This window comes from Anas acuta, chromosome 4 (assembly GCF_963932015.1).
Source record: "Anas acuta chromosome 4, bAnaAcu1.1, whole genome shotgun sequence".
NCBI classification, from domain to species: Eukaryota; Metazoa; Chordata; class Aves; order Anseriformes; family Anatidae; genus Anas; species Anas acuta.
The window spans coordinates 56,696,193-56,720,841 of NC_088982.1; the positions used below are offsets into that span (position 1 = coordinate 56,696,193).

At 36.4% G+C, this 24,649-nt stretch overlaps 1 protein-coding gene across 7 annotated transcripts in view; it reads right to left on the reverse strand.

Moving 5' to 3' along the window:
• The window catches only part of SORBS2 (sorbin and SH3 domain containing 2), a 155,567-nt gene that overhangs the window by 115,948 nt on the left and 14,970 nt on the right, over positions 1–24,649 (reverse strand). For 4 of the 7 annotated variants that reach the window (XM_068681381.1, XM_068681363.1, XM_068681366.1 and 1 more), the window contains exon 2: positions 17,144–17,267. Coding sequence is in view for 3 of the 7 variants with exons in the window: in XM_068681359.1 (XP_068537460.1) it covers positions 3,747–3,820 (74 nt within the window). In the remaining 4 variants the exon portion in view is untranslated. Of the gene's footprint in view, positions 1–3,746; positions 4,233–17,143; positions 17,268–24,649 lie in introns of those variants that run through there. The other 3 variants (XM_068681359.1, XM_068681364.1, XM_068681360.1) reach the window with 3 other exon arrangements.

Consider the following 24,649-nt stretch of genomic DNA (forward strand, 5'->3'; position numbering starts at 1 on the left):
TATTTTTCTATTTGTCTCTACTAAAGAGGCAATACAGCACTGTAGCTTGAAAATAACACTATTCTGAACTCGAATGATAACTCTAGTCCTCAGTAAGAAGAGAACGGTGTTGTAAACATTCAAGGTAATATTTTGCAGTCATAGAAGAAGGTTCTATTCCCAGTAGTGACTAATTTCTAGTAGAATCAGAAAAATTTAGGCTAGAAAAGACCTCCAAGGTCACCAAGTACAACCATCAACCTGACTTACTGAGTCTCATCACTAAATTATGTTCCCCAGTGCCATGTCCATACATCTCTTAAATACCGCCAGGGATGGGGACTTCATCACTTCCTTGGGCAGCCCATTTCAATGCTTGACCACCCATTTCACAAATAAACTCTTCCTGAAATTTGATCTAAACCTCCCTGGTGCAACTTGAGGCCATTTCCTCGTGTCCTATTGCTTGTCACTTGAGAAGAGACCAACACCCTCCTTGCTGCAAACTGCTTTCAGTAAAGCAAGAAGAAGCATGTCTTAATGATAAAGGACAGAAATTAGCCAATATACTCTAATTAATAAAACCTACACTATTTGTAGGTTTAAATATATATTTAGCTCTCTTGCTTGAATTCTTGGATGCTTCTTGTTTTGTTCATTACCATGGACTACTACATCTGACACTAAAGATGCAGTACATGAGATCTCCATGTGCAAAACATCATCTCACTTAGCAATTTTCCCATACTTCTATTTATTAAAGGTGACAAATGATACTTAATGTATGAAGAGATATAATATCCTTAGGCAATTTAAGCTATCACTTTACTAGGATAACCCTGAAAATAAATTTTTATTCAGGTATATAAGGACAAAAACATGACATACTAATTAAACAAAATTTCTACTTCGATGAAAAACATTCCACAAGAAAACAAAATCTCTGTGCAGGTTTATTCAACCATGCGTGCCTCATATGTTACTACCACAGCACATTACCCACAAACAATTTCTTCATCACTGAATACACTTGATTCATCTACCAGTGTTTAATAAATATTTGATCCTAATTGAACCTAATGATTTTTTTCAGCCTTTGAGATGGTACTGCAGACTAACAAGAAGGTTTTTTAACCCTCGCTGACTTTTCTTAGTGCATTGCTTGATTTAAAAGCAAAATTCTGAGAACTTGAGAGTTCTGTTTAAAGATAAGTGAACATAGAAAAAACGTGTATTTGCTATCAAGAGATTCTAAAAGGGGCAAGTTAGTTATGCAGATGATGATGTACTCAGGAAGACTGTGTTAGACTATTTTGGTAGCAGGGATGTATCTAACTGATGATCAAAAACCCCTCAGCATCCTTGGGATGCTTGAAATGAAATCCAAGTATTCATACATAAAATCATCCTTCAGCACATTCTATGCACTTAAACATTTACAATTGAAGAGACAGCTTGTTATTGTTAGTTGTTTTGCCAGATTATTATTTTTAATGAAGAAATTTTGGAGTTTGTATCCTTATATTTCAGCATTCACTTGTAATTTTACACGTTCTGTTTAATCAGAAAATGAGGGAGGTTTTTTATTTTAAAGATTCTTTCAATTGCACAAATAAGTTGGTTGCATTTACCTTAAAAGCAAAACATTTTAAAAATGATATTCTTTGTTCCAGTTTTGCAGAGATTCTGTTTGTTTGTTTGTTTTCCCTTTATCAGCAGGAAAGTTACCATTAACACTGGAAAATTTGTCCAACTAAGCTGGGTAGACAGAATTTAGGGTAGCCAGCACTGCTTGCCAGAGATGGAAATGGGGAAAAATTCCAAGGTATGAAGTTCTTTTCTATCAAAATAAGTGTTAATATATTGCTTTGCACGCTTCCTGGGGATGGCTCTGATACCTTAAAGTCAGATATACTGCAACAAGTGAAATACTCTGTCATGCATCAGGTTTATCTCATGGTTATTGCTTTGTGGTTATTTTACACCTCACACAGGTTCACCATCTTCGATTTTAAACCATTACCAATATTTCTCTGCTTTAAAAAAATATTCACAGTTTTTCAAATACTGGAAAGTATTTGTCTGACTACAGCTTATTTCCTAGCTTTCAAAAAAAGGAACAGGCATCTTAATTGGCACTAATTGGTGGGCCCAGAACAGAAGGGATTTTTACGCTTGCCTAGATACAGTTTCTCCTGACACCCACTCCATAGTGGTGTCGTGCCAAGAGAGAAGCATCATATGCACTCTGACTTCTGGTTCTGCTTTGGTGTTACCAGAGAGAGCTTTTACCTTGGGGACTCAATCCTATACCTTTCAAAGTGTGTACACTTGACACCTTTTCTTCCAACCGATCATACCTTTGTAGTATAATCTTTTGTTCCTCTCCTGGTACCACCTGAAAAATTCAGCTGTGTTTAGATTTGAAATATCTAGGAAAATCTTGAAAATACATTCCAGTTGTCCCCTTATCTGAAGTTAGGTTAGCTCCATATACAGAAGGTTTAAATATTTCATTTTTATTTATTTTTAAAGGCTTTTTATTTTGAAGTTTTTAACCGCCTTTTGCTAAATAACTGATACTGGCAATCCTGCTGAAACGTGTTGTTTCTAGAATTGCTAGATGTATGTCTTAGAATAAAATTACTGCAGATGCCTGATGAAACAACCTAGAATGGTTAGATTAAACTTGTTTTAAGTACCTATTTTTGCTTGTGTTGCTTTACATACGTGGTTTAGATTCTAATTTTCTTCTACCAACTCAGCTTAAGGGAGGAATCTTTTGTCTCTGACTTTCTTCCTTGATAGATATGTATTTTCTTCTGTCATTGCTCACCTTGTCATTTACCTACTGCATAACATGCTAGATTTTCTTCTTATTTTAGGTTGGATATTAGGAAATAAATTTTCACTGAAATGGTTGTGAGGCATTGGAACAGGCTGCCCAGGGAAACAGTTGAGTCACCATCGCTGAAGGTATTCAAAAGATGTGTAGATGTAGTGCTTAGGGACACAGTTTAGACTTGGCAACGCTAGGTTAATGGTTGGACTTGATGATCTTGGAGGTCTTTTCCAACATAAATTAATCTGTGATTCTTTTGCACCACACATTTTAAAACTCACCAGGATTGAAGTCTGTAGTAGAAAACTCTGCTGTGATCAATATGAATAAGAAAATTTGGTATGCATAGTACAAATCTTGTACGTACAAATCATAGTACAAAGTTGGAGCATAGCAATTTTTGATGTAACCGATTTGTATAAAGAATTCCAAGAAATCCATAAAAACTTTGGATATCATATTCTAGGAAGACTGTAGGCTTTTTAAAACTCCAGTGCAAAATTATCAGAACAGTAACTTGGATATGTTTATTTTCCAGTTTTTGCTACAGAGTAAAATTTAATTCAGGTTTCAAATATACTGCTATCACTTTTTTTTTTCCTGTCAATTGCACATCTGTATTTTGAATTTCATATTTCACCCATTTTTTCGCCTCAAGATGGTACAAGACACAGTGGTGATTCATTTTAGAAAAACAATTAAACCTGCTATTGCATTACTAAGGTATTTATCTGGAAACTACACACCAAAGATTACTTTTGCATAGCCCTACTTTATGATTTGATACAAAAGCCAGCTAAAACGATGTTGTTACAGAAGCAGCATGAGAACCAGTGCATTTACAACTAAATAGCAGCCTTGTAACTAACCTACTATGTGGGGTAGTAATACAGTTGCCTTGACAGAAGAGTAAATGGATACTTACCTCTGCTCAGGGGGTTGGGAAAGCTGACAATCATCCCAGTTACCTACTGTGCTGAATATCCCATGGCTTACCATATGCCTACTAATTTTTCCTGTGCAGGGATGTAAAATGACTATTGTCTAGACCAGGTTTTCTTCCTTCCTCTTCACATGAGATCACTCAGTTCACCTGACCAGCTTAAAGAAGGCACTTCATATTAAACACTAGTTATCTCTTTGATCACTCAAATTACAGTTGCTGCAGAAATAACAGGGCACTTTAACAATGTGGGAAGATGTGGTTTATATCAGGGGAATTCTCTAGTTACTTCAGTATGCTTTTATTGACTCTGTAATCCTGTACCGCGTGACTACTTTTATCTGTGTACTGCTCTTGTGCTGCCTGTGCTGAAGCAGAGAAAGGAGTAGTGCTGGCAATTTTGTTTGTGTAGGTCAAGCAGTAGAGGTCATCAGCACCCGAACAGATCCCACTTGAAGAGAGCAAAGGAATAAAAGCACCCTACGTGAAACAAACTATTCCTGTATTTCCTTAAACACAGTCCTTCAGAGGAAAAAAATAAAAATCTGCCACTAAAAGAAAAAATAAAAGGTAGTTAAATAAGACTCATTTTGGCAGAGGTGCTGAAGAAGCACCTGTCTGCCCTCCCAGACATTCCAATCCTAGTGCCCATATTCATCAGCTTAATTGGCACGGTATAACTTCTAATGAAATCAGGTTATAAACTTGTTCCTGAAACAAGCTACATTCAAAATACTGCGCGAAATTATATGAAAACCCAACTTTCACTGATAAAGCACAGTATTAATGTTAAGAATGCTTACTTTTCAAATTGAAGAGTGAAAATTTTGAAGGAAACAAGGCAAGGGTAGAGAGAAATTCAGATACTGCTCTGGCAGGGAAGAACTAAATGTAATCCTCTAACAGGCTCTTTTGTTTGTTTTTGTTTGTTTGTTTTTCTTTTTTTCCTTTTTCTTTTTTTTTTTTTTTTTCTTTTTTAAACCACTCTGAGATTACCTGAAGGTCATTAAGGACTTCTATGAAGTTCTTCAGCTTCTCTCACTTGCTCAAGAAAAGTCAAGAGCCTGGCCTCCAAATTACTGTCTGCACCTACATATTGAAGTTTGGGGCATATCCTCCATGACATGCTCTGGTCCCCACGTCATCCAAACATGGGAATGGAAGGACAAGGCAGGTCGCACTGTTAAGCTGCAGATCCACAAACCAGCCACGAGGCACCTCATGCAGTACCCTGCCCCCAGCATCTCAGATTGAAGATGTCTTAAGTGATGTGAAGAAACAGACAGTAAATCACACCAGTAGATTATTTTGTATAGGTGCAAAGAAATTTCATATTGCATACATTAACTTCACATGGTTGCTTGGGCTCAGGCCAACACGATAATTTCTGCACGACAGCCATGGTAGCATACACCACATAACAGTGATTCCTTTGAATCCTTAAATCATCTGCTCATTCTGAGGGAAAAGGAGAAGAAGGTTTGTATGGGCCATGCAGTGGCACAAAGGGAAGTAACTCAAGGCTCGCCTGTGGTGAGAAGAGCTAGTATTCCCAGCTTTGTTCCCTCTCTGGAAATAAAACAACAAAGCTGTCTTCAGAGGACAGCCACAGGCAAACATCAGAACCCAGCTGGCCCTTTGACAACGCTGCTCATTCACATGTTAAATTAGCTACCTAGGGGGACAATCCAAGCAGACTAGAGTTAGCATTTGGAAATACCACCCTGAACTTCTGCTATAAAAGTTAATGATACAGAGTGTTTACAAAACAAACAAACAAACAAAAAACCCACAAACTAGAATCTAGAATCTAATTTTTGTTCCTGATGGTGCAGACCATCAGGTGCAGTAAATTGTACATCTCTGAGGATTTTTACAGTGAAGTCTCCATGTAGTATAAATATGGTTAAGACTACTGATTTGAAACTACTATGGTATATTAATGGTGAAAGTAGTGAACAAAAAAGTCATTTTTTCTGCTCCTTTAATTATCCAGTTCTAAATCTGATCCAACCCAGTCTAGGTTCATGCCTTTATCACAGGAAAAGTCTATGATAAAGGCATTCTCTGTCACTTCTGCTTCCCTTGTGTCAGGTCTACTGATGTGGGGTGAGTTCAATTACTGGTCCAGATGAAAATCAACCCTGCAAGCAAGACCAAAAACTAACACCTGTTTTTGCACATACATTTTCACTTAGTTAAGTGTTATACTGACTTAAAATTGATTACAAAAACGTAGGGATAGTTGGCCTGCATTTCACATGGACTTCATATTCAAGCTGAACGTTTGCAGAGAGCGTTCACTACATCCCTAGCCTGATGTGCTGACATAACTGAAGCCAGCAGCTACTCAGACAGCAGTGTTTGTCTGAGATGTTGGTGTCAGCCATCAATGTCAGCCTTTCCGACTAGGTCAGGAGGACTTCTTCATTCCAAAGAGCAGCCAAGCTAAGAAAGCCTTGGAAGGAAAACCAGCTAGCTACACAAGATGCTTCACACTGATATAGAACTGAACAGTTCTCAAAGACAGTGTTCCTTAATATTCCAAATGATACCAGGACCAGCCCAAATAGTCTGAAATTTTTATAAGATATTCTAATGTAACATTGTAGCTTACAACTTTAAGCAAATAATAAAAAAGGTGACCAACTCCTATCATCACCTGGTGTTTACACAGTATCAAAGTAATATGATGGTTCTACAGCTGAAGATCCTCTGAAACAGAGCTGAGTCATCTGGATAGATAATTTTCTGCTCGCCTGCTGTACTGAAGCAGTGGAAAAATACCCCATAAAAACATTACGATTCATACTGTTCCAGCAGTAAGGTGGAAGTATCTTTTTCAAGTTATACCTTTTTTCAAGTTATATTTTTCAAGTTATTTTCGAATTAAGGATTCCAGAAAGCTAAAGCCTACCTTCAAGTCACTGCTAGATCTAAGTGCCTACTTTGGTTTAAAAACGTAGCAATGAGACTGAAAAGATCAGCCTGATGTATTATCTATCACTCTTCCCTTAGATTTACACATTTCCAAGTAAATCAGTGGTATTCTTTTGAAATAAAAATATTTGCAATATGAAAATGGCAAAGGTGGACAGTGTTTTGTTTCACAAGTTATATTGTGAATATATAGTGTATGTATAGGTAAGATGTAAAGCAGATCAAGTGCATTAACATGCATGGATGATAACTCACTACTGCTGTTAGGAAACTCAGATTTTCCTATTGTTTCTACAGCTTTGTTACTTTTAACCACAACCACAGATGTATAATGAACAAGCACTTTGGAAAAGGAACAAAAACATAGCTGGGAAGACATCTGTCCTGTTCACTGTAAGTGTTCCTGAACATAATAATGATTCATGGGAAAGAAATGTCACAAAACCGCAATTATTGTAGGCAATTTATGCACATAGTTAAATTGATAACATTTCCATCATAAAGTCAAGATACTGGCCTCAATTTAAATTTTTTTCCTTGTCTGGATTATGTTGAATTCTGCTAAGATCAAGAAACTGCATAAACTAACATGCAGAAATGGGAGGAATAGTTTGTTAACAGTGTCTTTAGCTATTACCACGATGTTCAACACATATCTGGTCTAATTTTGCTCTTAGCTATACAACCTTTATGCTGATCTTCTTGCTGACTTCAATAATATTCCTTGTACATATAAAAGCAAAAGGAGAAGATTGGGAAATGGGCACAAAGGTGTAACGAAGGTATTTAAATAAATCCTGGCATTAAGAATGGGGACAAGCTATATTACTCAGCTATACATAGGAGAAAAATCTTCCTAATACTTCCAAAGAAGAATGGTCTAAACATTTATTACAAACACTATACTCTATATGAAAAGGGCAATACGAAGTCCCAAATGGTACCAGTTTTAAAAGTCCATTTCCATCATTGTGTCATTTCATTTGATGTGTCATTGGTGCAACAAAGCTACTCCCAATCTCTACAATTTTATATACAAGAAACACTAGCAAGTTAGCAAATAAGGTCCAATGTAAAAGTTAATTTAAAGTTGCAGCGTTAGCAGTTAGCAAGAAGTTTGGGTGTGCTGACTAGTCAAAACACAACAAATTCCCAAAGACTACTCTAATTCCTAGTATTAAGTATGTGTGGATATGAAAGAGGATACTGTTGATGAAGTAATGAGCTTTTTTCAAACTGTCAGGGTACCCATGGCATAATACACAGATATGACAGAAAACTGGAATAGTGCAGCTATGAGAATGATGCATTTGAAAGCTCTGAAAGTTTAGTTTGTAGTTGACTGTCTTCAGCCAAGTATCTCTGAAGCACCTGACAAATTCCTTCAGAGATAGCATGTCCACCATATATATGTATATATATATATATAGAAAAAAAAATCAGAAAAATAAACTCAATCAATGCAAAAGTTCAGGCCCTGACTTGACCCTGGACTGAAAAATGCTAGAGACCTAGTTTGACCTCCCATGGCTCTCATCATAAGCACGGGGAAAAACCAAAGTAACAATACTGGAATAGGCACCATCACTATTAATGAGCAAATACAGTCTGCATTTAAATAATGATATTTTACTATTGGAAATTTTCCTGAAGTTCATTAACAGTTGGAAAAATATCACAGTTTATGGAATATTATTTTTAGTTTAACATTTCACCTCCATGACTGATTTTTTATTTCCTCTGTTTCTCTAGCTATCATAGCCATGGAATGATAAACACAGTCCAAGCAGCTGAGCCTTCACCACATGCCCTCACATAGTTTTGTCTTGTTATGGCTCCAGCTAGTCAAAAGTTATTTTCAGCAAAGGTTATCAAGTTCTGGAGTCCATTAAAAAGCATGAAAAACAGCAAAAAAAACCTTTGTATTTGACTGTCAGTTTTATATCTATTGCAGAAGTCAAGGCAACATTCTAAAAACATATTTGATGAGCAGCCTGAAGTGTCCAGATAAACCCATTTTTTTTAATGGGGAAATTGATTTTTTGTTGCTGTTTTAGCTTGTTGACTTTTTCCTCTTCCCTTAAATCCATATCTGCATCTAAATCTAGGCCCTAATTCAGAAATCAGATGCAATTCTCATGCAACTCATTATGGTCATAAAACCCCCAAAAACTATGTACAAAAATCCAAAAGACACATAGTTTAAAAGATCGTTAAATCTTGCAGATCTTGAGATATGAGACATCCATCAGCTTAATTCTCTGTATTCTGACTGTAGCTACACCTCTCATAATCATGCAAATACAGTGTGAAGCCTTACTCAGTCACACCAGTGTCTTGTAAATGAATGCTCAGATTTTGAAATGCAATTCAGCTTCATACATTGCCTAGAAAAAATAAAGTACTGAATTTATGCAACATAATGGAATGAATAGTGAAAACAAAAACATCCCAGCTTCACTTGATAAATATACCTTGTGCTTAGCCTGCAGGGACCAAGAAACACAGTAGTTCAAATTCCTTGCTTGTTCCAGACACAGAAGAGGCCATGGCCAGACTTGAATACTATTAGGTCTCAACTCAGGAGACACTGTTGTGCCAGCACAGAAGTGCTTGTGTCAGGTTGACTAAAGCCTTTAACTGACTTCTTATAGACAAAACTGCTATGCTATGGTAACAATTTATGATCATGACTTGCCTGAATTAGACTGGAACTAGCAAACTAGGCATGTGTATGCTATTTTGACCTGATTGCTTCCCCACAGATTATTTACAGTCAAAATTAAATATGTGTATTTTTAAAAAAATTAAAAAGATGCAATGTATGGCTAGTAATTCCCTTATTTTGAACTAGAAACTAACATGTTTTTGTCGTTCCTTGCTTCTATGTTGAATTAAGCTATTCTACTGTAACTGAAGTATAAACAATTTATACAGAAAATAATCATGGTGATTCTTATCTGGATCAGTGTGAAAGGCAATGACATGTAGCCAATAACAGCAGTAAAATGTAACAAGCTATCATAGAACTGACTGGAAAAAAAAATAAGGTTTGGCATATCACAATTTGTGTTAATAGCACAGCTATATACAAAGGGCCAAGCCAGCTACCAGGGTCTAATTGAATTGTCTTACACTGAACTTTGAGCTCGTTTTTTTGTCCACTTGCCCAAAGCAGGACACTGATCTGTGTGGTTACGCTAGGAATCTATGTATTGACTTGGAGCTCTCTCAGTGCCAGGGCTACCACCACCACTTCATTATGCTTGGCACCGTCCAACAGTGCCAAACCAGTTTTCTTTGTTCATCACTTTTACAGCAGCAACAGACAATTACATATTCCAAACTTCCAAGAATAATTTATATCATCTTCATACTGATATGGGTATATGGAAGTTTCTGTTTCACTTGGATACGTATGCAAGTATGCCAGAATCAATGCATTTCCACTGATTTAGTGCATGTAGGAGATACAATCATAGTTGCTCGTTACAGAATTTAATGAAACGTTAATCCATGCAATCATTTTTTCCCCTCACTTAAGGCAGCTACTGCTGTGAGTTTTCAGAAAGGAATTAGAAAGGAATTCACCAGTGTTAACAATTAGCGTGTAACACTGCATGGAACATGAAAAGTATTCTCAATCGTGAAATTACGTAGTGATAGCAACAAACAGAATTATATATTAAACATGTCTGCTTGAGATACTGTAGTTACAAAAGGAAAAGAAAAAGAGATTTACACACAGAAGGGCTGTCAAAAAGCAATGTATAGATAAGGTGCGTGCACTTAATGTAGGGTGCTGTGTTTTCATTCTGTTGAGATTTCCTCTTCTGTTCATCGTAGAACACAGTCTATTGTTACCGTGCATAACTCACTTGGATATAGAGGCTTTATTCAATTTGAATGGAAGTATAAGAGCAAGTATGAAACTGAAAAGGGGAGGAAATTAAGAACTGAGTATAATAGCTCAACAAGCACAAGGAAAACTTTCAACATCTTTCAGTGCCTACTGTGCCAGAATCAGAAGTAATACTTAAGGAAGATCCAGGCTTCTAAGTTTACTAAACGGTTCATTCCAATATTACCATGGTCATATAAAGATGGAAAAGATGATCTCTGCAGAAAGAAATACTCATTTTAAAGCTTGCCTCATTTCTGCTTGTTGAGAAGCATGTGATCAAGGAAGACATATTTGACCACAAAAACAAACAAACAAAAAATAAATCCAGAAACCTCAAAAGAAAAGCAAAATGTAGAACCCTCTGATCAGTTTTTAAACTTCCTCACTCTAAATGCGGCAATTTATGCAAAAACTTATAGATAGTATTTTGAGTTTATACAAAACAGGTGAGTAACATTTAAAATTACTGACCAGACAAGTAGAAATTTATTACATTATCTACTCAAGAGTATTCTACAGATGCATAGTAGCAGCTGTTTGTGACAATTCAATAGCATTACAAATGAGAACAACCTTTGTCCAGGGCCATTCTGGTTTTCCAGATAATTGCCAGACAAGTTATTATTCAATGAATAAACATTTTGTAAGAAGCAGTTCAACCAGCTGACTCAAACACCTTTCAAACTTACTGTTGTATTTGCTGGCCTGTAAAAGATTTACTCAAGGGAGCCTAGATTTCCACTAGAAACAGTCATCCAACTCTAATAAACTTTTGGTCAAGCATATATTATTGCTAAGTATAAACTTCAAAAATTAGTTCAAAAATGTATTTTGGCACTTCTGCCAAGCTGACCAGTTTTGTTCAAAGCGTGATGAGAAGTCAGTTCCTATTTCAGCTATTCTAGCCATTTGGTATTGCTTATATATGTGTATATATATAAATATATAATCACATATCTGCATAGACAAGTGTTTCTTGATTTATCATTTGGTTTTACAAGCAATTATTTGGCGCACCTTGCTACAGAAGTCTAGGCATTGTAAGTCATTTGGACAAGTCTTCCAAGATCACAGGATGACAGATCAACACCATGCTGACCTGCCGCCTGTCACTTAACTGTTTTGCTAGAAAACCACCATGCAGTCAGCTGCTACAGACCGATAAGCCACACAATTATTTCCAAGTCAGTAGATTTATGTTTATCCTATTTACATAAAGGAGGGAAGTCCAGTCTGGTGGGGAGAGCTGTGTATAGCAACCTTTGCCACTAGCATTCACAAACTTCACAGGGCATCAAGTTCTAGAGTTTAAAGTAATTCAGTACTTCCCATGGACATTTATACATTCCTTAGGAATTACATGTTTACCTAGTTAGATTTTTGAGCTTTAGATTTTTTTTTTTTTTTTTTCAGAAGAATCAAAGCATCATCCTTGAGAGGATAAAACTGAATTCCAGTTCAAACAGTAGATTACATGGTACACTTGCTCAATTTTACTAAGGCATCTTTCATTTCATGCAAAGATTGCTGTAAAATGCTCTGTGTGAATGTTTTACTGTTAGCTACTCCAAGAGATATCAGTATGAAGTGATCTAGCGTTAAATATTCAGGTCTTACACTGCAGGTAGGCTTCCAAGAATCTGCCTGCAGAAAATTAAAACAAGCAAATAAACAAACAACAACTTCTCAAAAACATTCAACATTAGCTTAATGCTGCTTCCAGAAGTCTAAGGCCAGGTCTAACCACTGTTTCTGACAGAGGCAGTAGTCTTTGAGTATATAAGAATGTTCCAGACTCTCAGACATATTATCTCTAAAAGTTTTGTTTGTTGTTGTTGTTTTAAAACATACTCATTTAATTTCCTCATTTTAGAACAAAAGTCTTTAAAAAGTAAAACTCTCACATTTGAGCTGTTAAAGAGTTAAAAGGTCAGAGCTGTAACATTCCAAAAAATCAGCTATCGGCCTCCTCTTCAATATTGGAAAGCTTTGTTCAGTGCATGGCCTGAATGGGAAGTAGAAACCAAAATGGGACTTTATGCCATTTGGAGAGCCAGTGGAGCTCTGACAGTGAGTTAGTACTACCTATATTCCACAACCACTATGGAAAGATCAGCTAGCTAATTCTATATAATGAAGGCTATAAAAACCATTGAAAAAAGTCCTCCTATGGATAGAAACTCACCTTGACTGCACTGAAAGACTGTTACCTACAGAGAGGAACTGGCTCTCCAAATTAGCTATTCTTCAGGTAAATCCCCTCACAAGAGCAACATGGCTTATCTTCTTTTTCTTGCCTCCTCTGCTTCCTTTTCTCCCAGGGAGCAAATAAGATAGGAAGCCTATTTTCTCTGCTGTTCTGTCTTCTACTTCCTTTGATTTTTAACTCTCCAACCTGCAGAGAAGAGATCTGCTGCTTTCCAGAAGATCCAGTGACAGAGTTTTAGGGTCGCACATAACTGAGAGAAGAGGTGCTGCAGGATGTAGCAGAACTGTTATTTTAGGCCTATTGAGAAGAATCATACAAGCACAGGAATCCTATACATGTGTTCCTCATGGAGCACTTCCAAAGAGGAGGCTTCTTGTATGCTAACTTGCAGATTTCACTTTCAGCTTCACAGGGACGGAACCACTGCTACCTTTGTCACTTTTTTCTTTTTTTTTTTTAAATTATTATTATAATTTGCACAGATCAGGTAAGACACGCATGTTAAGAGTCTTCTTTACTGGTGGTTAGATTTTTTTTTCTCCCAGTATGATTTTTTTTTTAAATTTTTTCTTAAGCAGCAGCATTTCTACTAAATGATTTTAATGGGGAAGAATAAACCTTTCTGTGGAACAAGTGATTAGCAATCTCAAATGTCGAAGCAGCCTAAGTGCTCAAGTTGCCTCCAGTAATAAAGACGATGTAGCCTTCTAAACAGCATTAAACATTTAGGGATGTAAGCCACTAATGAAACGTACTAATTCTTAAGCCACTAATATACAGAGACAAATGCAGCCTTACACACAAACATAAGCAGGTAATGTCTTATGTGAGCCACTCTGAAAACAGATTAAAGCATACTTATTAGACGTATGGTTAAGTGCTTACTTAGGAAAGACAGTGTATAAGCATGGTTTTCTCTTCGTAGTACAAGTGCACAGGTGGCCAAACAATGATATTCTCTCCTATGTACCATGCAACTAGACTATTACCAAATCAATACTTTTCAAACTCAAACACAAATTAGTCAAATAAAACTGAATGCTTGAGGCAAAACTGATAATTAACCTACTCCTGTGTGGTTTATATGCAAAAATATCTGTTTTTCACTGACAACTACTTTTCTTTTTAAGATGGAAAATGAATACTTGAGGTTGCAGAATCTAAAAAATGTTCATCTCAAAAGGCCATTTTTTAGAAAGGTTAAGCTTGTTAAAGTTAAAATTAGTAAAGTTAAAATTAGTAACCCTGACACAAGATGCTTGTTGCTACATTTAATTAAGAAGTTGCTACATTTAAGAAGAGATTAATTTTACCATCTTCCCCAACCCACAGGTCAATAATGATAAGGCAAAGGCTATCACTACTGTGATAATCCAGAATCCTGCTGCTTCCGAGTTCACTTAGGTCTATAAAAAGGTCAGTGCACAGCCTAAGTAAACAAAGAGGAATGCCACATTATTATTAGTTCCCCCCTCCACCCCCCCCCCCCCCCCCCCGACAGGAAACAACCAATGTGCCAGGATGCCACCAAAATCACACCTCTTTATAACAATGAATTAGACACAGAATCACATCATGAACCTTTACCAGAGTTATCTATTGCCATCTCAGAATAGTACAAGACTGCGTAAGCCCAGTGGAGAAACAACTCCTGGTTTTCACACCAGCACATGCATACTCTCAAGTGCATCCATAGCAATGTATCTCCAATCAGAGACAATACAAGGATGAGGCATTTGCATGATGGCCCTTTCATTCAGATTGTTTTCCTCCATCACCAAATCTTGCTCTCCAGTTTTCAAAGCACCTTCTTCTTCTCCAGCATATTAAATCCATACAGTTTGAACATACATCACTTTGAAATTCTGCTCGTGGATCAGAATTTGTGCAATTCAGATACCCTAAAACCCTACCGTCATTAATAAATGAACTGAATGTAGACCACTCAGTGGAACTGACATTTATACATTATGAATGAACAGTATATTAATTTAAGATCTTTATCAACAAGACAGACAAGCTATCGAGATCTACTGTTTCTTAAAGTAACAGCTCAGTAAAATTGTGCATTGTTAGGAAAACTTTTATACTGGCAAGAAGGAAACATTTTCTGAGACATTCTTTGATCATATAAGTACACCATAAAAGCTTATATATACATTTACCTCCCATCCCTCTATTTAAGCTTACAAAAACAATAAGGAGAGAGCACATTTATTTATGTAACCTAAATTGTTCCAGGCAAGCTTTTATTCTTCATACACAAAGAACTACAAATAACAGTGCTAGGCCATTACAGATTTAAAGGGTTCCTTGGGAACATATCATTAAATAAACTTTTGTATTTGCATTTTTTTTTTTAAATGTATTTGACACCACCTTTGGGAAGTGAACAAAGACACACTGTCCAAAGCAGAAACTTGCACAAAATGTTACTGTTCACTCCCCATGAATGCAGAGGTATACTTGTACAAAGAAAGAAATTCCACCACTCTCTTGAGACTTCCTCTCTTTAGTTGGAATTTAGTGCCAAGTTCCTCAACTAAAATTTGGGTTGTGTCAGCATGTCTGCTACAAGCTCTTGTAAGGCAATTTTGTTACTCGGTCAAAAATTAAATGCCAAACAAAAACGTGGTTTTATACAGTAACTTTAGAGCTACATGAATTTAAAAATTACCATTCATAGACAACCCTGGGCCCTTAATTAATATAATTTAAGCACTGTTTTTAATTGAAAATATTTCTTAAATATTTTGTCTATTATTTGCCTAATTTCTAGTAAGTTCTCCTCCAAGTATGTCTTTTGGACTTGTTAAGGTATCTCAAATTTCTGCATTGCTCCCCTAATACAAATATGCACTTAGTTGGTAACTACAGCATGGCCTCTGAAGTGTTTTAAGTTCCTTTGGAAGATTCAGCTTATTCTTAAGAAGTCTCAGTTGATGAATTATTTTTATAGAAAAAATATCCATGTAAGACTAGTTCACTACAGTGTGGTGGAAAGAACTTAGGAAACACAAGGACAGGGTGACTGATCTGCAGGATCAGGAAGCAGCTTCATGTGTGAGAGCAAGACAGGACCAGAGAAGATCTTAGAACAGAAGAAATATAGGTTAATTAAATATGAGAGGGAAAAGGAGAGAAAGTGTCTCATTTGAAGCAGAAAGCGTGCTTGGTAGCAAAAGCCCTATGGTTTCAGGTGAACACCTACATAACACTATCAATATCTGCTCTAAGGAACAGCAAGCAGACTTAGATCCCTGATCCTCATATCAGAATAAAACATTCCTGTAATGAACTAAACCAGACTTGCTTTTACTATTCCTGAAAAATTGTTAAAGAAAGTTCCTGATTTTTACACAAAATTCTATATTTTTAACAAAATTTTATGCTACACGAAATGTGCATGTACACTTCAGAGCTTCTCTTTTTGTCCAAAACTAAGCTGGAAAGTCCCCTACTAAAATGTAAATCAACCGGACAACGTCACCCCCCAACAATTTTTATGTAAAAGCATTGACGCGTGTATTTCCCCCCCCCTCACTCCTCATGTAAATATAATGCAGAACTACCGCTTGGCAATAAATGTAGAACTGCTTTTATATAAGACTTGGCTTTCAGTATGTTTTTGAAATGAACTAACTTTAGGGCTATAGCAAAGCCTGACCAATGAACTATGCAGAACTAGGACATGCAGTAAGTACACAATAATTGTGGTAAACCAAAGGGCTACTATGCACAATTAGATTGACTAGATATATACAGGCTGCCCTTTAATGCTAGCCAACTGCTTAAATCCACAGCACTGAGCAAAACTTTTTTGCTCTTCAAAGATTTTCTTCACTTGAATCACAGTAAAGAATAAAAATAGAAGGTAGACTACAAAACCAACTTTCTTTTGTTTGGGTTGTACTCTGATAAAATTCCATAACCAAGGAAAAAAAAAATATTTCAAGTAGTAGAGGCAAAAACTCAAGAAACTAAGCCAGCAATATCGTGAATTGAACTGTTACAGAATTATATTATAAAATGAATGACTGACAACCATGCTTACCATCCTATGACATAGGTGCATATTACCAAAAAAATATGCTGTTGCAACAAGCATCCTACAGAAACATAAGGTAGTGTTTTGAAGTTTGCAAAAGCAGCACAGTAATGCCTTTGTAGATTTCATCATAATTCTGTATGTATATTCTACACATATAGTATGCAGCAGAACTACTAGCAAACAGAAGTTGTTTTCTCTGAACACTAATTAAAGCTCAAGAATGCAAGTAATAAGGGCAGGAAGAAAGACAAACCTTTAAGAAAAATATGACTTACCAGACAGACAAGTTTAGCTGTGTCTCTAGTGCAGAGGAAATAAGGACTTTCTGTATATGTAGATCTTGTTTATTTAGCCCTTTATGAAGATTTCTCTCAAGAAATTAAACTCACATGCAAGAATCTGCAAAAGAAAGAGAAAGAAACTGAGCTGCTAGCAGATGTTTCTGTTCAAAGCACATTTGAGCTATTTTCAGCAGCAGTGGGCTTGCCTACAATCAAAATGAAAATGCAATACAGAAGAAATGAAGAACCAGTCTACCAACCCAAGCAAAATAAATAAATACATAAACAGAATCAGGAAATCCATAGGGAAAAAAACAAACAAAACAAACAAACAAAAAAACACATCACCAACGCTTTGTTCATTGTCCAAGTTTTTATTTAAAGAAACAGAAAGAGTAGGGAACAAGTTTGTGGATGAAAAAGGAAAATTCTGTTAAAAGCAGAGATGAGGCCTTGAAGACTATATTACCTGTAGCTCAGGAAATGAATGACCATACATGATTTTTTTTTTTAATGTGAAAAATACATCTTGAAATTAGTTGTCTCTAAAGATGCTTTGCCTTCTTTAAAGAGAGGCTCATCCAAGATGGATGGACTTCTATTTGCATTTAAGTGCATCATATCTGGCTGCAGATGAATCAGTTGACTAAGCTTGAAGCCACTGGTTTGTTTCTAGTTTGTGTCCCAAGTTTCCAGTTTCAGCATCAGTGCTATTTTGGAAACTTAGTGACATGAAGCTGCTGGCACTCCATTTTTTTCCTACCATGGGCCATTCAGTGACATGTCAAAGAACTCCCCGTCCCCTTCTGCTGCATTCCCAACCAACCAGCTTAACTTTTCATCACACAAAAATACCAGGAAAACAATGCATCAAAACAAATTAACGAGGATGGGAAAAGACCGCAAAAGATCTTTTTAAAGTACTATCACCAAAAAACTTAGTACTTTCATGCAACTTAGAAGATTGAAGTTATTCTCTACTCAAAACCTAAAGCAAGCTGGTGTGGTAAAAATATTTTATATTTCAGTATATATTGGATTTTCAGTCATGTTCTACTTAGCTAAAAAGACTCATTTGAAAACACTTTTGGAGTCATGGGTCACCTTAATGTCTAGTTTATTTCTAAGTAGTAACTGTTTGAATGTTATACAGACACCTGAAACAGGATGCCAAACACAGGCTACTTAGTAAGCTATTCAAGTGGTAAAGCAACTCTCATTGCTAAAAATAAGCAAAACTAAGTATATTTGTACCTCAAGACTCATATTAAAAAATCAGTAACTATAATGCACTTATAAGAACAATGAAAAAGCTAACAAGTTTGAAAGTAAAGCATAAATTCTTTTTGGATTAGCACAAGAAAATCCCTTCCATTTGATCTCAACCATTTTTAGTGTTGTGTTAGTAAAAGCAGCTACAATGAAAAAATACAACCCACAAGTACTGAATACCAACCTGTCAAATTAATCATTGTTGCTGTTTTCTTTTTTTTTTTTTCCCCCATATGGCTAGTTTGGTGCTATTATTTTACCACAAAACTAATTCACAGAAGTTAAAAAGCTCAGTTTATATTTAACTTGAGCTCCATGAACAAAGACATTTAAGGAATCCAACAGCTTTGATTTTAGACAACACGTGATGGTGTGAATAATAGTTGGCTAGAGAGCTGTAATGAACAGGTTGAACATGCAGTGCAGTTTAAATAAATACAAGACCTGTACATATGAAAACACTAGTGTCAGATGCTACATAACCTTACTATCCATATTGCTTTTGTCTGATGGTTACAGGCCAAGCCACAAACTTTTTTATGTTAAATGCTAATACCATGCAAATATGAAAATAGAAGAATGTTAAAATCATTACCAATACCAATTCAGTACCCAAGTAATGCAATACATGTCTTGGAGTGCAGTATTTCTTTTCTGAAGCATCTTCTCAGCAGGATGATTTACTATTAATATGTAACCCATTCTGGCACCTTATTTCTTCACACACCCTCTGCAACTGGTTTTGTGTGAATGATTTACCTTTTAGCATTTATTTAACATGACAAAAAGACTGTTTCAGTATATACTGATATTTGCTTTAAATACTAGATGTAAATCAGTTAATCATTATCTACAAGAAACACTAGATGCCAAAAAATACAATAAATATCATCTGGCTCTCAAAGAAATCTAATTATCTGTTCATTATTAGTAAACAGACTTGTCACTATTACCTCATGCTTTTCAAAGGATGACAATAATCATATTTCCCATTTCATGGATATCAGCAACACTGATTTCAAGCACAACTTTTCTTTAGTGTCACCCTGTAGTACAATTTAATTGATGGTGAACAGTCAACCATGAACAAGAAGTGTACAGCACACACTGCTGACGTAGGCATTTGGTTTAAGTCCCCACAGGCTCCATGTCCATGCGCTACTGGTCAGAATTCTGACAAACCAGAAGAATCATGATAGATGAGAGAAGGAAAATTGTTCAACATGCTGAAAGACAGAAAAGATGCCTAACTTCTCCACTGCAGAGAAATAAAGGAAATCTTGACTTTCACTGGGTTCCTAGATCTAACCTATACACAACTGAGTCACTGAAACTTCACATGCAATGGCTGAAGAATTCTTCTTCTGTGAGGTCAAATGGCATATGTTTCAAACTATGCAGGTGAATTTATACACCATACAACCAGGTGTAATTACCTTGTTATATTATTTTATACATGTCTTTATTACTTTATCATATTATTCTATATATGCTCTTACTCAGATTTTGTAATAGTAGTGGAATACCTTCTAGTAACGTGATAATGTGCCTAAGTGAATTCCATGCTACCTGCCTCAAGAAGAAACACAAAGAGTACGGATATGTTCTCTACACATTGAAAAAGGCAGGCCACCTATTGAAAAATAAACTGATGCAAACTTTTGGGACATAAGATTCAGTATTTCAAGAAAGAATGTAGGCATCCAAGGTACTGTCATAGCTACACCTCAACTTTTTCCTAACCATGAGGAAACTAAAAAGTTGCCTCAATTAACTATCCAATATTAAAATACTACATTTTTTTCCCAGCATGGCTAAAAACAGCAGAAACTGAGAAAAGATGCATGCCCCTTCCATAAACCATTTTGAGTCTGGTGATTAAGCAGCTGTCATATCACTATTTTTCCATGAAGAGACATTTTGTAAAGAATAGTGAGACTAACGTTTATTAAGAACTTGACAATTTGAGCAATGCATGTTTCAAAGAATTCAAGTTACTGGTTTACTGAAGCAGTCTAGCTCTTATCTACTTATCTGTGGCAGTGCACATGATAATAGCATCTTTATTCAAGACACTTAGAGAAGTGGGAAATTACCTACATCCCTCATGGAAGATGAATTGCAACCTATAGAAGTGACACTCACAGCATGTATCAATACCTCACGGCTTCATAACTCCAGTACTAAAGATCTGGTTAGAGAAGTCTCATCTTTCACAAAACTTTAAGAACAGTAAAGTTTGTTGAAGTCCAAGTTTGTTTTTTTTGTTTGTTTGTTTTTTGTTTTTCTATTACTTCATTAGCACATTAGTTTTCCTGTATACACAATTCTATTCTCCAGTGTCTCAGTGTATCCCAAACTAGCTCTCCACATTCAGAAAGAAGAATGGGGTTCCACCCCACCCAAAGTCTTTGCCATCAGTTCCTTCAAAAAAATTAATAGTACATGGCCCACCTTGCTCGTATCATTAGGTAATAACAAAGTTACTAACATTTTATCTCCAGGTTTAGTATAGGAGTGTTTCATTCACATATAGCTTATTAGAAAAACTTTGAAATTGGAAAGGAAGAACAAAAAGAGTAAACTTGGAGTTTTATTTTTATTATATATATATATATATTTTTTTTTTTGTCTCATGCTCCTTGGAAAGCACTCAGGACACTGTCAAGAGTTATCAGCCAATTTCTGAACCAGCAAAAGAAGAGAACTTCCAAATATATATATATATATATATATATATATATATATTTTTTTTTTTTTTACAGAAGTGTTTAACTGATAACTCATACATTTGAGAGACATGGATCAAGAGATTAAGTATGAAGAATCATGCTCTCACTTAATTAATATCAACTGAAGTTCATGCAAAATGGCATTTTATGAAGAGCTGCCTCTGCTGTTTTCTCTAGAACAAAAGATCTGTGCTCTCTTTAAAAGGCGTCATCTCTTTTCAGCTATATCCTGTTCTCATTTTCATCTCTGGAATTTAAGTCTGTTGTCCTCCTTGCCCCCCATGATTACAACAAAAATATTGACTGATGATTGAAAAGATTATCTAAAAACAAAGCCCCTAGGCAGATTTTTTGTGAAAGTTCTCTTGTAAATAAGAAATTCTGTTATCACAGTAAGCTGAATTTGCTTTGCATCTTAAAATTTGCTTTTCAGGAATCTTGGTATTTCTGAGAAATTGCACAATGCTACCTACTATCCTCATGGTTAGATACTTCTGAAGATGCAAAAGGCTTTTACATAGAATCAGCAGCTATGGATTTGAAATTCTTCACAGTTCTTTGAGATCTAATATATCAATTTATTAAAATGAAAAGCACCCTCAGATACTTATTGAGACAATACATCTCTGGACAATTAACCTGTTCTCTGAACAGAAGCAGGAAAGAGGATTAGTACCAGATCTTCTGCCAGTTACCTTTGGCAAAACTTGACTAAATTTCACTGATGTCACAGATTTATTTTTTAATATCTAAGGACTCAACTTTGTTTATCACTGAAAAGGTTGCAATTTTTGATTAATATAGCACCATATAATATAGAATCATTTAAGAATTAATGTATCTTTAACTGCACACCAAATAAATACATTACAATATAATGAGAGACTTCAAGTTAAGTAAAACCTCAAGCGCATTTCAAAACAAAAACAAATCCAAAAAAACAACGACTAAAACCATATTATCTAAGGATTTGGAGACTCTTCTTGGTCGCCTGTTGTAACCAATTTCAATACTTATGCCAGTTCCACATAACTGGCAGCAAACTATATTACTGTTCTCCTAATTAAGTGGAAAACACTCTAGTCACTGCAGCTATCACAAACTAGACAAGCAGAATGATATGCCTGCTAAGAGCATTATTTCACTAGCAGAACTAACTTCCTCTGTTCCAAGGGTAAACAGTCAAAAATGTATGGGGAAATAAAGACGAGAAGGCCTTTTTCAGGAAATAGAGAACAGAAGCCTATTGTTTATCTCACTATCAATACACACCACTAGTACATTGTTTCAAGATCTTCATACAAGGTCATTTGTCTTTCAGACTCATTTGCCTTTGGAATGAGTTCAGCTACTGTACATGTTTGTGTTTGCTGAGGGGAAGGTAGCAGTTCAACTATAAAGCCTAAGCCCCAGACCTGTGAACAAGCAAGAACCTTAAACCTGAAAAGCGCATTGTGACTTATAAACACAAATGACTGGGTTTATTGAACTTGGTACTCAAAAGGATTTTTGAGCCCAAATCCAGTGTTACAAACGTTAAAAACTTCATTTAGCTATACAGAACTGCCTTAACAGTAGAATTCCTATGCCCCTAAAGCTCTCCTGCTAGACCAACAAACCAGTATCTTTTGATGAAACCACAACTGTCATGTACAAACTTTGATTTTATCAAAATTGCATCTGAAGGACAGACATCTGCAAAACATTCAAGGTATTTTCAATTTTCATAAAAACAGTGGAAGACTGTTACCCCACCACTTCTTTCTTTCTTTGAAAAAATTGTTGATGGTCATTTAAACATCCATCACAGATCCTGAAAATCTGCATTAAATTTCTAGGAGGCCTTCAGTCACATTTCCCACTTTGCTTACACAGAATACTAAGCATCAAGCTACAGTCCAGTCTTTTGAGCACACTGGCCCATCACCAGGTTTCTCTTTTGTGGCTCTAAGGCACAGTTTCATTAAGGGATGTAGTCTATTGACTCCATAGGTCAGGTTGTGGTTGGACTTGATGAACTTGAAGGTCTTTTCCAACTTACATGATTCAGTGATTCTGTCTTTCATAGAGCAATTAGAGACCTCGTGTGGCTCACATAACAAGATCCAGAGTCTCTTTAGCTTAAAGACAATTTATCTGGGAGAAAGGAAAGTTTGAATGCCAGCCTCTCCTCCAGTCATGCTGAAATATTAAAACCAGAACAATAAAAGCCTTAGATGGCCATGGACAGTAACACAGCCCCTTCTCAATGGAGCATTGCTATCACCAGGCTATGAGGTGACACATGCTCCTGTGCATGGCTGCCCCTCACAGTCTCATGCCAGCTGGTCCACACAAAGAAAAAGAAATTCACAGAAGACACACAAGTCCCAGTTCCGCCCTTTTACTTCAAAGCGTTATGCCACAGAGCTCCATGTGGCCCAATGTCATTCTGTTCTTTCTTAAACAGCCAGGTAATGGCCAGGCCAGCTTTACACCTCCACACTCTGTTCTGAGTTTCTGTTCCAATTACCATGACTAAATCCACCAAGGAATTAGGCTTCTCAATAATTACCACAATGGTGTTCAGATAATTTGCTAAGCTGCCAATTTTGTAAAGAAAAAAAAATAAGGGACCTACATTACAAACGGTCTTTAATTTTACCAATAAAGCAATTTTAACATTTTCTACTATTCACAGCATAAAGGGTAGACAAAAGCAGACCTACCACAACTGAAGCTTTCAGGCTCTGAATCCCAGGGAGAAGGGAAAGATGCTTGTCAAATCAACACAGCACAAAATCTCTCATTAAAAGTCAATCAAACAACAGTGGTGGGAACCATCTTTCCATAAATGTCCCTTTAGTCAGCTTATCCATGGTGCTACTACAACCCACTGAAATTAAAACACACAGGCATGTGTGCAAAACATAAAGACATAAGCAACTGCATAAAGCTTTAAAGGCTTCCAGCTATGACTAGACTACACTTCGGTGTTTTAGAACACAAGATAGTACTGGTGGAGTTTGATATCTTTCTGATTGGTATTTTCCAGAAACACTGCTCAATGCAATATCTGATTTTCAGCAAGACCCAACATTTGTATTTGGGTTCTTTTTGGGCCCCTCGCTACAAGAAGGACATCGAGGTGCTTGAGCGGGTCCAAAGAAGGGCGACGAAGCTGGTGAGGGGCCTGGAGAGCAAGTCCTACGAGGAGCGGCCTGGAGAGCAAGTCCTACGAGGAGCGGCTGAAGGAGCTGGGCTTGTTCAGCCTAGAGAAGAGGAGGCTCAGGGGTGACCTTATTGCTCTGTATAAGTACATTAAAGGAGGCTGTAGCGAGGTGGGGGTTGGCCTGTTCTCCCATGTGCCTGGTGACAGGACGAGGGGGAATGGGCTAAAGTTACGCCAGGGGAGTTTTAGGTTAGATGTTAGGAAGAATTTCTTTACTGAAAGGGTTGTGAGGCATTGGAACGGGCTGCCCAGGGAGGTGGTGGAGTCACCATCCCTGGAAGTCTT